This window comes from Macaca fascicularis, chromosome 1 (genome assembly GCF_037993035.2).
Source record: "Macaca fascicularis isolate 582-1 chromosome 1, T2T-MFA8v1.1".
NCBI lineage: Eukaryota > Metazoa > Chordata > Mammalia > Primates > Cercopithecidae > Macaca > Macaca fascicularis.
Window position 1 is genome coordinate 107107340 of NC_088375.1, and position 15854 is coordinate 107123193.

General features: G+C 42.2%; 1 protein-coding gene and 1 pseudogene across 2 annotated transcripts in view; both read left to right on the forward strand.

Annotated features, from left to right (window-relative positions):
* Window positions 1-15854, forward strand: part of NUP210L (nucleoporin 210 like) — a 166798-nt gene that overhangs the window by 96438 nt on the left and 54506 nt on the right. For both annotated transcript variants that reach the window (XM_045362680.3, XM_045362683.3), the window contains exons 24-27: window positions 1079-1141; window positions 1531-1710; window positions 13619-13699; window positions 13788-13919. In XM_045362680.3, the coding sequence (XP_045218615.2) occupies window positions 1079-1141; window positions 1531-1710; window positions 13619-13699; window positions 13788-13919 (456 nt within the window). The remainder of the gene's footprint in view (window positions 1-1078; window positions 1142-1530; window positions 1711-13618; window positions 13700-13787; window positions 13920-15854) is intronic.
* On the forward strand, window positions 7511-9221 carry LOC102132441 (ribitol-5-phosphate transferase FKTN-like; annotated as a pseudogene).

Below are 15854 nucleotides of genomic sequence, written 5' to 3' on the forward strand. Positions count from 1 at the left end.
ACAGGCACCCGCCACCATGTCTGGCTAATTTTTTGTATTTTTAGTAGAGACAGGGTTTCACCGTGTTAGCCAGGATGGTCTCGATCTCCTGACCTCATGATCCACCCAACTCGGCCTCCCAAAGTGCTGGGGTTACAGGCATGAGCCACCGCGCCCAGCCAGCTGTTCTACTTTTATGTGTTCAAAAAAAAGAAAAAAAGAAAGTTAACTGTAAACATAATTTTAACAGTCACTTTTACTCTAGTGAGTGGATATATAACTTCTTTAAGTATTCCCACTTAAATACTTTTAAATTTTTTGCTATTATAAATAAAATTACATATCTTTGTTTGTAACTTTTTTGTATATAATTAGGAGTTTTCCTTAGAATAAGATCATGATGGGCTGGGTTTGGTGGCTCATGCCTGTAATCCCAGCACTTTGAGAGGTTGATGCAGGAGCATGACTTGAGCCCGGGAGTTTGAGACCACCCTGGGTAACATAGGGAGACCCCATCTCTGCAAAAAATTAGTCAGTCATGGCCAGGCGTGGTAGCTCACACTTGTAATCCCAGAACTTTGGGAGGCCAAGGCAGGTGGATTACCTGAGGTTGGGAGTTTTAGACCAGCCTGGCCAACATGGTAAAACCCCGTCTCTACTAAAATACAAAATATTAGCTGGGCATGGTGGCAGGTGCCTGTAATCCCAGCTACTTGGGAGGCTGAGGCAGGAGAATCACTTGAACCTGGGAGGCGGAGGTTGCAGTGAGCTAAGATCTCACCACTGCACTCCAGCCTGGGTGACAGAGTGAAACTCCATCTCAAAAAGAAAGGAAAGGAGAGGGGAGGAGAGGGGAGGAGAGGAGGAAGGAAAGAAAGAAATTAGTCAGGCATGGTGGTGCACACTTCTGATCCCAGCCACTCAGGAGGCCGAAGCACCCAGGAGTTCAAGGCTGCAGCGAGCTATGATCATGCCACTGCGCTCTAGCATGGGTAACAGAGCAAGACTCTGTCTAAAAAAAAAATTTTTTTTAATGACTATGGTATGTTATAAAATTGACTCTAGTTAGTTACTTGTCCTTTTGGTTTTCTCCTTCAAGGTGTTTCCTCCATTCAGACTTCTTCCAGAGAAAATGACACTGATTCCAATGAATATGATGCAGGTGAACTTACAGGCAGAAAAATAAGATTTACCTTTTCTCCTTATCCCTCTCTCTCTCTCTCTCTCTTTTTCTCTCTCTCTCTCTCACACACACACACACCCCTTTTCCTATTGATCTCTTATTTACTCTCACCCAAATACTACTGAATCTGATAAAGAACAAGATTAGTATTTTTCCTGGCCTATGATGTACATCATATAAAAACTCTCTTGGAATCCCATGGATCATTTGCAGTACTTCCATCTCTTCTGCATTTGAGTTGATATGGGATATATTTTTCAAGAAATGGGGGGAAATGAAGAAGTTAAGTTGCTTTGACAAAATGTTGGGAAAAGAGACATGATTTCTCCCTCATGTTCTAGGCATTCAATGGTATATTTAAATTCCAGGTAATGTCTGAAGGTGGCCCCCAGCCCCAATCCATCATTCACTTCTCCATCAGTAATCAGACCGTGGCTGTTGTTAATAGAAGGGGGCAAGTTACAGGGAAGATGGTTGGCACAGCTGTGGTTCATGGCACCATCCAGACAGTAAATGAAGATACTGGCAAAGTCATTGTGTTTTCTCAGGTATTGGTTATTTGCTCTGCTTTGCTTCTACTCTTCTATCGAGGAACCATACTGGGGGAGATGGGGAGGGAGTGGTAATGAGGAGGGTGTCAGCAGCCCAGGTAAAGCCTTTTAGTGCCCCCGTCTGGCATTTTGTCAACCAGGCATGGAAGATGTCATCTGTAGTGAAAACCCCACAGAATACTTGGCACTGTTATAAGATATGGTCCCCATCCTTAAAGAATTATTTGAAGAAGAGAAAAACAAATACGTCTATCTAATAAGTTTTTCCCAAATGTTTGTAATTCATAATAATATATATATGTATGGGGTACATTGCCAAGACCAGCTCGGTCATGGAGACCCTAACCCAATGGGACTAGAGGAATTAAAGACATACACACAGAAATATAGAGTGTGGAGTGGGAAGTCAAGGGGCTGGCAGCCTTCAGAGCTGAGAGCCACGAACAGAGATTTACCCACATATTTATTGACAGCAAGCCAGTGATAAGCATTGTTTCTATAGATTATAGATTAACTAAAAGCATTCCTTATGGGAAACAAAGGGATGGGCTTTGGCTAGTTATCTGCAGTAGGAACATGTCCTTAAGGCACAGATCACTCATACTATTGTTTGTGGCTTAGGAACGCCTGAAGTGGTTTTCTGCCCTGGGTGGGCCAGGTATTCCTTACCCTCATTCTGGTAAACCCACAACCTTCAGCGTGGGCATCATGGCCATCACGAACATGTCACAGTGCTGCAGAGATTTTGTTTATGGCCATTTTGGGGGCCAGTTTATGGCCAGATTTGGGGGCCTGTTCCCAACATGTTCCCCCTTTTTATTTTTGCAAGACAATAAAAGCAAAGGCGGCTTTATCATGGTGAGCTACTTCTTGCAGGAGTCAGGATCTGCATCTGCAGACTATACAAAGACAAACTACACAGATTAAATGCACAATCATCATTGAAATCACAGAGCCTCCAAGTGTTTTTATCCATTTTAACAGGTTACTAGCTGCTAATCTGTCTGCAGCTCCTTCAAGCACTCCAGTTCCTGGCATTAAGGTCAGGTGTGCCTGGGATGCTTTAAATATTTGTTCTTTTAATTTTGCAATATCCAGAGACAAGTCTGTAGAGTGTCCTTCTAGATGCCTTTTTATTCTTTCCCAAATTTGAATCTTATTAAGAGCCATTAATAGTTTCCACAAATCCTTATGTGTAGCTCCTACAGTGGGCCATATAATTTGAGGTTGAGGTGCCATTCTACTGCCATGTTTCCAGATAATAGGAACTCTTGCCGTACTTCTTATCATTTCTACCATCTAACCATTTTGTTCAGACCAGCTGAACATAGTGTGGCCATGGCACACAGAGTGGGAGGTGCACTTCATGCTAAACATTCCCTTAGGGGACCAATCAATAATGCAATAATGTTTCCATAGGAATCGTTGTGCAGCACCTCTGCCTGTTCTGCAATACAATCTTCCCAAACAAGTACATTCATTATTTCTGGCCAGGTTCATTTCTGTTAACAAATAGGTTTTTGAGGGCAGTATGCCTCAATTATAGGAGCAGATTTATTGTGGTAAATACTGAGGTCAGAAAGCATGTGTAACTGTCATAGAGTGATTATACCCAGGCATTATTGCCAGCCAAGACTGATAAATATGTCCAATAAGTATAATTGTTCTCTGTGCCAGCCCTTGTTGAAGGAATACTCATGGCAATGGTGATCACCACTATCATAGCTTTTGTTAAATTATTCATTGTGACTGGTTGTCCCGCTTTCCTCAGGTTTTCTTCTGCCATCTGTGACAGCTTCTTGATCTGTCTCCGGGTAGGTGGCTGTGTTCGACGGGTGTTGCTTGTGACAGTTGGGGTCCTCCTCAGCATCAGTCTCGACATGGCTTCAACCAGGGGATCCTCAGGTTTCTCCCAGAATCTCTTCAGCCTCTGGCTCATGATAAGGTTTCAGGTGTCCTGATGGTATCCAAATCGGCTGTTGATTTGGTCCAGGAGAAACACAAGCATAACCTCTACCCCAAGTTATTATTTTACCTATTTCCCAACTTTTTGTTATCGGATCTCTCTACCAAACCAGTTTTTCTGCTTCTGTCTTTGTAGCTGGTTTCTGTAGATGCTGTTCAGCTGCTGATAGCATCTGGCCTTTAGGCAGGCTCAAAAAATTTAAAGTTAATAATGCTAGATTCAATTGCATATGTGGTGTCCTGTAGTCCCTATTTCTCCCCTTTTGCTTTTGCAACTGCTATTTTAGGGAGAGGTTCATTCTTTCCACTATGGCTTGTCCTTGAGAATTATATGGGATACCAGTAATGTGTTTAATATTCCATACAGAGAAAAATGTAGCTAGAGCTTGGCTAGTATAGCCTGGGGCATTATCTGTTTTAATAGGAGCTGGAATGCCCATCACCACAAAACACTGCAAAAGGTGACGTTTAACAGAGGCAGAAGATTCTCTTGATTGGCATGTAGCCCAGACTAAGTGAGAAAAGGTGTCCACACATACATGTTCATAAGCTAGTCTCCCAAACGAGGGAACACGTGTGACATCCATTCGCTAACGAGAATTATGTTCCAATCCTCAAGAATTAACTCCTCCTATAAAAGATGAGGAATGTATCATTTGGCAAGTTGGGCATTGCTGGATAATAGCTTTAGCTTCTTTCCAGGTAATGCTGTATCTGCGCTGTGAGACCAGAGGTATTAACGGGTTAAACTGTGAAAGTGTTGGCCAGGCACAGTGGCTCACGCCAGTAATCCCAGCACTTTGAGAGGCCAAGGTGGGCAGATCCTGAGGTCAGGAGATGGAGACCATCCTGGCTAACACAGTGAAACCCCGTCTCTACTAAAAATACAAAAAAATTAGCCGGGCATGGTGGCGGGTGCCTGTAGTCCCAGCTACTTGGGAGGCTGAGGCAGGAGAATGGCGTGAACCCAGGAGGCGGTGTAATGCCCAGACCGTTTGTTCCCCAAAGAAGACCACCAGAGTCCAGAGTCAAAGCCAAAGCGGCAAGGATCTTTTACTGCAAGTTCGAACTTGGTCCCTCTGTTCCACAGCGTACAAGAGGGCCCCGAACAATGCGAGTGCTTGCTTTTTATAGCCCGATGTAAGTAGGATACGTAAAGTTACAGAGGAACAAGGGAATTTTTTTTGGTTACAGCATTACAATTGGTTTACATTTTAAGTTATACATTTAGTAGTTTTTCTATTGGTTCCCGTGCTTTCAGTAAAACCTCAAATGGCTGTGTCCTTATCGGGGATTTTCCGGGTGGTGTTTGTACTGGGCTCAGGAAATTGAGAGATATATGGTGGGATGTGTTTGTACTGGGCTCAGGAAGTTGAGAGATATATGGTGTTTGTACTGAGCTCAGGAAATTGAGAGATATATGGGGGGATGTGTTTGTACTGGGCCTGTTTGTGTTGAGCCCGGGGCTGAGGAATGTGCCTGATTTCTTTCAGCGGAGCTTGCAGTAAGCTGAGATCACTCCACTGCACTCCAGCCTGGGCAACAGAGCAAGACTCCATCTCAAAAAAAAAAATTGTGAAAGTGTCTAGCATTATATATTGTAGTAGCAACTAGGCGATCAGCCATTCGATACCCTTCAGTTAAAAGTCCTGGAAGAGGTTTATGAGCCCTAAGGTGAATGATGTAAAAAGGGTGCATTCTACTCCTAACTGCTGTTTGCAATTGGGTAAATAAAGTCATCAGTTGCTCATCTGTGTGGAATTATAGCTGAGCATTTTCAACTAACTGTATAGAATGAACCACATATGAAGAATCAGAACTCACATTAATAGGCATATCAAAAGCAGTCAATACCTCAATTATAGCTACGAGCTCTGCATTTTGAGCTGAAGTACAGGGCATCTGAAAAACTTTACCTTTCGAGCCAGAATAAGAAGCTTTACCATTATTAGACTCATCTGTGAAGACATTTTCAGCACCTTTAATTCGTTTAAATTTAGTTAATTTAGGGAGAATCCAATTAGTTAATTTCAAAAATTGAAATAATTTTGTTTTAGGAAAATGATTATTGAGAATACCCACAAATCAGCTAAACGGGTTTGCCAAGTAAGACTATTTATAAAAGCTTGCTGTATTTGTGCCTTTGTGAGTGGGACAATAATTTTTCCAGGATCTTATCCATGTAATTTGACAATCTGAGTTCTCCCATTTCCTATCGTGGGTAGCAATTTGATCCAAATAAGGAGTTAGAGTCTGTGAATTAGTGTGTGGAAGAAAAAGCCATTCTACTAAGTCCTGCCCTTGGACAACACCACCAGTAGGTGAATGCTGAATTGAAAAAATTAGCAAATCTGGAGTCTTGGCCGGGCGCGGTGGCTCACGCCTGTAATCCCAGCACTTTGGGAGGCCGAGGCGGGCGGATCACAAGGTCAGGAGATCGAGACCATGGTGAAACCCCGTCTCTACTAAAAATACAAAAAATTAGCCGGGCGCGGTTGTGGGCGCCTGTAGTCCCAGCTACTCGGGAGGCTGAGGCAGGAGAATGGCGTGAACCCGGGAGGCGGAGCTTGCAGTGAGCCGAGATGGCGCCACTGCACTCCAGCCTGGGCGACAGAGCGAGACTCCGTCTCAAAAAAAAAAAAAAAAAAAAAAAAATCTGGAGTCTTCTCTGAATCTATTCTATTTATCTGAGCTTTATGGACTTGCTTTTCAATCAGCTGTAACTGTGCCTCAGCCTCTTTTGTTAATTGTCCAGGGCTAGTGAGACTAAGATCTCCTCTAAGGATAGAAAATAGATTACTCAAGGCAAGGTAGGAATGCCTAGAGCAGGTTGTATCCAATTAATGTCCCCTAGTAATTTTTGAAAGTCATTTAATGTTTTCAGTTGATCCCTATGTATGGTTACTTTCTGTGGCACTAGTGTAGTGTCATTTACTAAGGTCCCTAAGTAGGAGTAAGGAGTAGTAGTCTGAATTTTGTCAGGAGCTATAATTAAACTGGTGCGAGAAATCAAATTTTGCAAGTGATCATGACATTGGGGTAATATTTCTCGAGTGGGGGCAGCACAAAGTATATCGTCCACATAATGAAAAATGTAACACTGTGAAAATTTTTTATGAGTAGGTTCAATTGCTTGCTCTACACACCTCTGGCAAATTGCTGGACTGTTTAACATGCCTTGTGGCATCACTTTCCGATGAGAACGCTTAGGAGGCTGCAGGTTGTTTACTGCAGGAATTGTAAATGCAAACCATTCACAATCTTGCTCAGCTAAGGGGATAGTAAAGAAACAGTCTTTAGTGAGGTAAGGTATGGCAGGCTCAGCTCGGTAGCCTGGGATGGGTGGGCGCCTTCAGACAAGTACTGCTGGTGGCTTAGGTGCCCTTACTGGGCATCCTCCAGCATTCTGGGCACCTGCCTACCCCTTGGTGGGGAGGCTGGCCACAGGCTGAGCGTGCTCCGGGCTGGGTACTCCTCAGTCAGTCCATGAGCATCACGTGGTAGACTTTCACTTGGCCAGCCCTTCCCACACTTCTGGGCGTGTCATCAGGAAGGTAAAACTAGGTTAGAGGTGGAGGGAGCACTTCTAACCTGGAAGAATATTGAAGACTTCACTGAAGAAGTGTCATTTGAGAGGAGCTATGGAAAGAAAGATTGAAAGGAAACACATTGAATGAGGAAAAACTAATATACAGTCATCGACATCCTTGCATAACCTAGTTTTTAAAAAACTGGATTTCAAAGAAAACAAAATTATCTTCCTTTCCAAATCCAAAAAGATGAAAACGAGTGAGATACTTTCAAAAGACAACCAAGTGAGCACCACAGACTAATGAGTAGAATCAATAAGAACGTGGTTTTGGCCTTTTTAACGCTGACAAGTTCTGCATTTCTGCTGTTTCAGTTGTACTACTACAAGCACTATTTATCAACAATTAATGGAGCTGGTTTGTCAAAATCCAAAGGAAGCCGAATTGGATTTGATGGCACACAGTGGCGTGCAGTTAAAAAATTTATTATGCTAACATCCAACCAAAATGTACCAGTGTTTCTTATTGATCCTTTGGTATTGGAATTGATTAATAAGAACTTTGAACAAGTCAAAAATACTTCTCATGGCTCCATTTCCCAATGCAGGTTTTTCTGTGTTCCAAGAGACTTTACTGCACTTGCACTGCAGTCTCACCTATGGAGGAATGAGGAAGGCTGGTTTCGGGTAGCTGAGAATATGGGATTTCAGTGCCTAAAGATTGAGAGTAAAGATCCCCGGCTAGACAGGATAGACTCCCTTTCTGGAACGGAAATCCCCCTGCACTGTATCTGCAAATTGGCCACTCATGCGATTCGCTTGGTAGTCTTCCATGAGAGGAGTGGCAACCACCTCTGGCTTGGCCGCTTGAGACTTAAAGAACACATTGACAGTAAATTTGTTCCCTTCCGAAAGTTACAGTTTGGTCTTTATCCAGGAGCTTTTGACAGGCCAGAGTTACAGCAAGTTACTGTTGATGGACTGGAAGTTCTCATTCCAAAGAATCCAATGAGCTTTGTAGAAGAAGTACCACACTGTAGGTTTATTGAGTGTAGATATAAAGAAGCTCGAGCATTCTTTTAGCAGTACCTTGATGATAACACTGTGGAAGCCGTGGTCTTTCGGAAGAGTGCAAAGGAATTACTGCAACTAGCAGCGAAAACATTAAACAAATTGGGAGTACCATTCTGGCTGAGCAGTGGGACTTGTCTAGGATGGTATCGACAATGCAACATTATTCCTTATAGCAAAGATGTCCACCTAGGAATTTTTTTTTTTTTTTTTTTTTTTTTTTTTTTTTTTGAGACGGAGTCTGGCTCTGTCACCCAGGCTGGAGTGCAGTGGCCGGATCTCAGCTCACTGCAAGCTCTGTCTCCCGGGTTCACGCCATTCTCCTGCCTCAGCCTCCCGAGTAGCTGGGACTACAGGTGCCCGCCACCTCGCCTGGCTAGTTTTTTGCATTTTTTAGTAGAGATGGGGTTTCACCGTGTTAGCCAGGATGGTCTCGATCTCCTGACCTCGTGATCCACCTGCCTTGGCCTCCCAAAGTGCTGGATTACAGGCGTGAGCCACCGCGCCCAGTGACCTAGGAATTTTTATACAAGATTACAAATCTGATATTATTTTAGCATTTCAGGATGCAGGACTTCTGCTCAAACACAAATTTGGGAAGGTAGAAGACAGCTTGGAACTATCCTTCCAGGGAAAAGACGATGTAAAACTTGACATTTTTTTCTTCTGTGAAGAAACTGATCACATGTGGAACGGAGTCACTCAGGCCAAAACAGGAAAATAATTCAAGTACCTGATTCCTAAGTTTACATTGTGCTGGACTGAGTTTGTAGACATGATGGTCCATGTGCCCTGTAAAACCCTTGAATACATTGAAGCCAACTATGGTAAGACCGGGAAGATTCCTGTAAAGACGTGGGACTGGAAGCACTCTCCTCCCAATGCGCAACCCAGTGGAATCTGGCCTGTTTCTGAGTGGGATGAGGTTATCCAGTTATACTGAAATAATAGGTTGAAATGGGAGAATTCCTCTCTTGGAAAAAAAGGTAGATAACTGTTTAAAAAGATACATGTCTATTTGTCAAACGTAAGTGGGAACCAAAGAAAAAAAGTGACACGTTTGAAGACACGGAAAGGGTCCTAACTCCAGAACCATCTGATTTAATTCTCTCATTTAGCACTGAGGAATTTTCATGTGCCTTATACAATGCTAGGTTACAGTGGAGAAGCCTAGATGAATGAGACAAATACCTGCTTCTTTTATTCCTCCCTTTGATAAACAACTCAATTTTTCCTTTGAGGAAACCCTCCCCCACCCTTTGAAGAGTTCAAGTTCTGTAAAGGTTTTTAAAATGTTAAGTAATGTTTGAACTAGACGATGAGCTCACCAGGCAAAGCAAAGGAAGGATATACTAGTCAAAAAGAATAACCCATTCCTGTTCTGGGCATTTAAGCTGGTATGTTAGTGCTACTTTTAAGATTGTGGAATTTGAGTTAATATTCAAGTGATCAGACTTTGAGTGGCATCAAGAAAAGATAATATCAGGTTCATTTTTCAACTAATCTTTTGTGGAATTGAATTAGAGAACAAGGCATTACTCTTTTAGGGAAGGTGAGAGATTTTTTATATCAGAGTTTATTACTTGTCAAGATAAGTAAATTTCTATACCTGTACTGTTTTCATATTTGAAGTGAGAAGAAAGTTTATGCTTGTGTAGTGCTTAAATTTCAATCCATTGTGAGAATATTTTCACTGACATCTGATGGCACTTGTTGACAAATCATTCAAGTGAGACCATGCTACTAGACATGATTTTGAAAGAGTCCATGATTTCACAAAACTCATTTTTATTTTATTCTCAGTCACTCTGTTAGGTAAAAATATAAGAAATTCATGTACATTTTATATTTTCTGAATTTATAATCCTTGAACTCCCAATTTTAATGACAATAAAATCTTAATAGAAAAAAAAAAAGAAAGAGTCTTTTTTTTTAAATCTATGACTATTAAAGGCCAGTTTTTTGAAATCATAGCAGAAGAAGGCAGTCCTGGCTGTAATGCCACCATAGGTTGTATAACTGAATTAATGACTCTAAGATCTGTCAACATTCTCCATTTACCAGATTTTTTTCTTAATAACAAAGACTGGAGAATTCCAAGGGGAAAATGTTGGAGCAATGTGTCCTTTTTCTAATTGTTCAGTAACTAAGTCCTGTAAAGCCTCCAGTTTCTCTTTACTTAGCGGCCATTGTTCTATCCAAATTGGCTTATCTGTTAACCATTTTAAAGGTATAGGTCCTAGAGGCTTAACAATGGCTGCTATCAAAAATGATATCCTAAACCCTTGGCAGGAACTTTGTCTTTCCACTTGAAGCGGCTCCTTCAAACCTTGCAAATATTTTTCTAGTCCCATACCAGGGACATACCCCATTTCATGCATCATATGTTGACTTTGAGGGCTATATAATTGTTCTGGAATTAGAACTTGTGCTCCCCATTGTTGTAATAAATCTCTTCTCCATAAATGTATAGGTACAGAAGTTATAATTGGTTGAATAGTCCCAGGTTGTCCATTGGGTCCTTCACAATGCAAAATATAACTACTTTAATATACTTCAGGGGCTTTACCAACTCCAACTATGTTAAATTGAGCGGGTTGAATTGGCCACGTGGATGGCCAGTGCTGTAGAGAAATGATTGAAATGTCCGCTCCTGTATCTACCAAACCTTTAAATTTCTTTCCCTGAATAGTTATTTCACAGGTAGGATGTTTATCAGTAGTTTGATTCACCCAGTAAGCTGCTTTGCCTTGTTTATTTGTGCTTCCAAATCCTCTTGTTTTTCAATTTTCCCCATTTCTACATACAGCACAATCAGGAGCTGTGCTATACACTCTCCTGGCTCTGCTTTCCAGGGAACAGAAGGAGATATAACAATTTGAATTTCCCCACTGTAATCTGAATCAATGACTCCTATATGTACTTGCACTCCTTTTAAGTTTAAAATAGATCTACCTAGAAGTAATCTAATTGCCCCTGCTGGCAAGGGTCCACAGACTCCTGTTGGTACTTTTTGCAGGGGTTCCCCAGGCAGAAGGCTCACAGCTTTTGTGCAGCATAAATCTGCTGCGGCACTACCGGCTGTGGCGGGGGACAGACATTGTACAGGGGTGAGGGAGTGGCCTGAGCTGGAAATGTCTGGGTTTGGAATGGAGTCCGGGAAAGGCTCCTCATGGTGTTTCCCGTGACACTGATTAGCCCAATGTTTTCCTTTTTTACACTTTAGGCATACATCTGGTTCATACTGATTGATAGCCTGTTTAAACTCTTTAAGTATTTTAAAAGGAAAAGGCTCAAACATAGTTATATTTCCCTGTTGATCTGGGGGATGTATCCTAACAGGGAACTGCCAAGCCTCTATATCACCCTCTCTTCTAGCTTGCTGGATTCCTGCCTGAATAGAACTGAGAGCAGTTGCTCGAAGCACTGCTTGAACAGTCACTGGGACAACTACTTTTTGCCCAGTGTCCTCCGGAAAAGAAAGATCTGGAGGGTCAAGCCACTCTTCTTCTTCAAAATAAGGAGGGGGTGCAGAAGGGTAGGGATGAACCTCTTCCTCCTTTGCCACTTTAGCTTTAACTGGCAAACAAACCTGCTCTGTCACCTCTTCTGTTATTTCGATATACTTTCCTTCCTCCTTATCATCAGTGTGAAAAGGTTCCAAGGTGGAATGAACCAGAGCCCACACTTGTCCCATTGTTACCCTGATGCTTCCAAGCTCTCCTTCTTACTCACCACGGGGATTGCTTAAGAGTACTCGGGTGTCCTCCAGCTTAGTTCCACGTTCTCCAACCATCACTCTGGTGATCCTTTGACCTGGGTTGGAGCCCCATGTATGGGCACCACTTGCCGAGACCAGGTCAGTTGTAGAGACCCTAACCCAGTGGCGCTAGAGGAATTAAAGACACACACACAAAGAAATATAGAGTGTGGAGTGGGAAATCAGGGGGCTGGCAGCCTTCAGAGCTGAGAGCCATGAACAGAGGTTTACCCACATATTTATTGACAGCAAGCCAGTGATAAGCATTGTTTCTATAGATTATAGATTAACTAAAAGCATTCCTTATGGGAAACAAAGGGATGGGCTTTGGCTAGTTACGTGCAGCAGGAACATGTCCTTAAGGCATAGATTGCTCATGCTATTGTTTGTGGCTTAGGAATGCCTTAAGCAGTTTTCCACCCTGAGTGGGCCAGATGTTCCTTGCTCCCATTCTGGTAAACCCACAACCTTTAGCGTGGGCATCATGGCCATCACGAACATGTCACAGTGCTGCAGAGATTTTGTTTATGGCCATTTTGGGGGCCAGTTTATGGCCAGATTTGGGGGCCTGTTCCCAACAGAACATGAGTTATTTTGATACAGGCATACAATGCATAAATTAACTACATCAGGGTAAATGGGGTATCCACCACTTCAAGCATTTATCCTTTCTGTGTTACAGACAATCCAATTATAGTCTTTTAGTTATCTTTAAATAAACAATAAGTTATTGTTGACTGTAGTCACCGTGTTATACTATAAATACTAGATCTTTTTCATTCTATCTGACTATATTTTTGTGCCCATTAATCATCCCTATATCCCCCCTACCCACCCACTACCCTTCCCAGCCTCTGGCAACCATTGTTCTACCTTTTTGTTTGTTTGTTTTGAGATGGAGTTTTGCTCTTGTTGCCCAGGCTGGAATGCAATGGCATGATCTCGGCTCACTGCAACCTCCGCCTCCAGGATTCAAGTGATTCTCCTGCTTGAGACTCCCAAGTAGCTGAGACTACAGGCACGTGCCACCATACCCGGCTAATTTTGTATTTTCAATAGAGATGGGTTTCACCATGTTGGTCAGGCTGGTCTTGAACTCCTAACCTCAAGTGATCCACCCAGCCTCCCAAAGTGCTGGGATTGCAGGAGTGAGCCACTGTGCACAGCCCATCATTCTATTCTTTATCTCCATGAGTTCAACTGTTTTAACTTTTAGCTCCCACAAATGTATAAGTGAGAACATGTGAAGTTTGTCTTTGTCTTTCTATGCCTGGTTTATTTCACTTGACATAATGATCTCTAGTTCCATCCATGTTGTTGCAAATGACAGGATCTCATTCTTTTTATGACTGATAGTTCTCTGTTGTATATATGTACCACATTTTCTTTATCCATTTGTTTGTTGATGGACACTTAGGTTGCCTCCAAATATTGACTATTGTGAATAGTGCTGCAGTAAACATGGGTAAGGTTTTTTACTGAATGTTAAAAACAGTAACAAACTAGTTATCATAAGCATCTCTGTCCACCCCACAGAAACTCTCTCTTAGCCTAAGCTTGCTCTCCACCCTGTTGAGCAGGATGAAGTACAGATTGAAGTTGTTCAGCTAAGGGCTGTTAGGATCCTTGCAGCTGCAACTCGGCTCATCACAGCTACCAAGGTCAGTATGATGGCTCTGTTCAGGGTTCATTATTCTGATAATTGCAACTGGGCAGGTTGTATAGCACAATGCCACTATTTATTTTCAGATGCCAGTTTATGTCATGGGAGTTACCAGTACCCAGACCCCTTTCTCCTTCAGCAATGCTAATCCTGGGCTCACATTCCACTGGTCTGTGAGCAAAAGGGATGTGTTGGATCTAGTGCCCAGGCATTCAGAGGTAAGAATTTACCTGTTTATTATGTTATTTTAGGGATCTTGATATTAAATTTATTTTATTTTATCATACATTTCTTTTTGTTTTGAGATGAGGTCTCACTCTGTCACCCAGGCTGGAGTGCAGTGGTGTGATCTCAGCTCACTGCAACCTCACCTCCTAGGCTAAAGTGATCCTCCCACCTTAGCCTCCCGAGTATCTGGGACCACAGGCACATGCCACCATGCCTGGCTATTTTTTTTTTTTTTTGTATTTTTTTTTGTTGAGATGAGGTTTTGCCTTGTTGCCCAGGCTGTTCTTGAACTCCTGAGGTTAGGTGATCCACCCACCATGACCTCCCAAAGTGCTGGGATTACAGGCGTGAGCCACCATGCTCAGCCTATCATAAGTTTTAGACTGATTACTCACTCTCTAAACTACACAATATTATTACTTATTTACTTTTCCTACTGTTCTCTGAACTCTGAACTCTGGAAACCTGCAGAGCAATAAAGAATCCAAATTTGAGTGTGCAGATAATACTGTATGATTATTTATTTATTTATTTATTTATTTTGCTGGACAGAGCTCTCAAAAGTGATCTTTCTTTTAATATTATATTTATTAATGTTGTTGTAATAATGTTGTATTTGTGAGCAGATGACTATGTAAGATGAGTAACACTATGAATATAAAGTATATGCATAGAGTTTATTTTTATTTATTTATTTATTTATTTTTTGAGACGGAGTCTGGCTTTGTTGCCCAGGCTGGAGTGCAGTGGCGCGATCTTGGCTCACTGCAAGCTCCACCTCCCGGGTTCACGCCATTCTCCTGCCTCAGCCTCCGAGTAGCTGGGATTACAGGCGCGCACCACCACACCCGGCTAATTTTTTGTATTTTTAGTAGAGACGGGGTTTCACCGTGTTAGCCAGGATGGTCTCAATCTCCTGACCTCATGATCCGCCCGCCTCGGCCTCCCAAAGTGCTGGGATTACAGGCGTGAGCCACCGCGCCCGGCCATGCATAGAGTTTAAATATACAATTTTTATTTTTTGTCATGTTCAGACACACATTTGATTATATTCATAATAATGTTTGTGCTACATCATGGGTGATTACATTAACAGTAAGAAAAGTAAATGTGGAGGGCTGTAGGTGGCATTGCTTTGTTTCCACGCTCCCAGCCCACCCTACTTGGAATTGGGGAAGAACTGGATTCCCATGTCAGGCACTGGATTCCCATGTCAGGCACCACGGGTACCATGGCGCTATAGTCACCTACCAACTGGGCAGCTGATTCTGGACTGGGTGTCTTATATCAATGACAAATTTAAGAACAGTGATTAATTAAACTGCCCCTCCATGGTTGCCTTTGGTATCTGGTGGTATTGGCTCCTCCCAATTCACTACCTGCTGTGTCTGGAACCACAGAAGACCTCAGAATAGACATCTACGATATCCACAGTTCACCTTGAGAGTATATTTCTCTGAAAAAAAGCTTTGATGTTTTGATGCATATAGTATTAAATCTCACACGGAAACCTGAAAAAAAAAAAAAAAAAAAAAAAAAAAAAGCAAGTTTGGCAGAAACTATGTAAAGTTTGCTACCGACAAATTTTACCTAAAGGAAACTCACCCAAGGTGGTCTGAGGACACTGGCAACAAGCTAGGTCTGGGTTTTACCCTAGGAAAAAGGACATGGGGCCATGATACCCATTAGGTCACAATTCAGTGCTTACGAGAACAAAGAATTAGAGTTATATCTTGGGAGATAATAGAGGGGTTACAAGAGCTAGAATTAGGAGGATATTTCGGTAGCCAGCTAAAAAGAAAAGAGAACTTTGGAAAAAGTTAAAAAATATATTTGTAATCTTTCTAAAAATATCCTTAACCTATAATTTAGGGAAACTCTAGTGGTTAGATCTTCTGTCTGTGACTTCCTAGAGTCTAGTTACA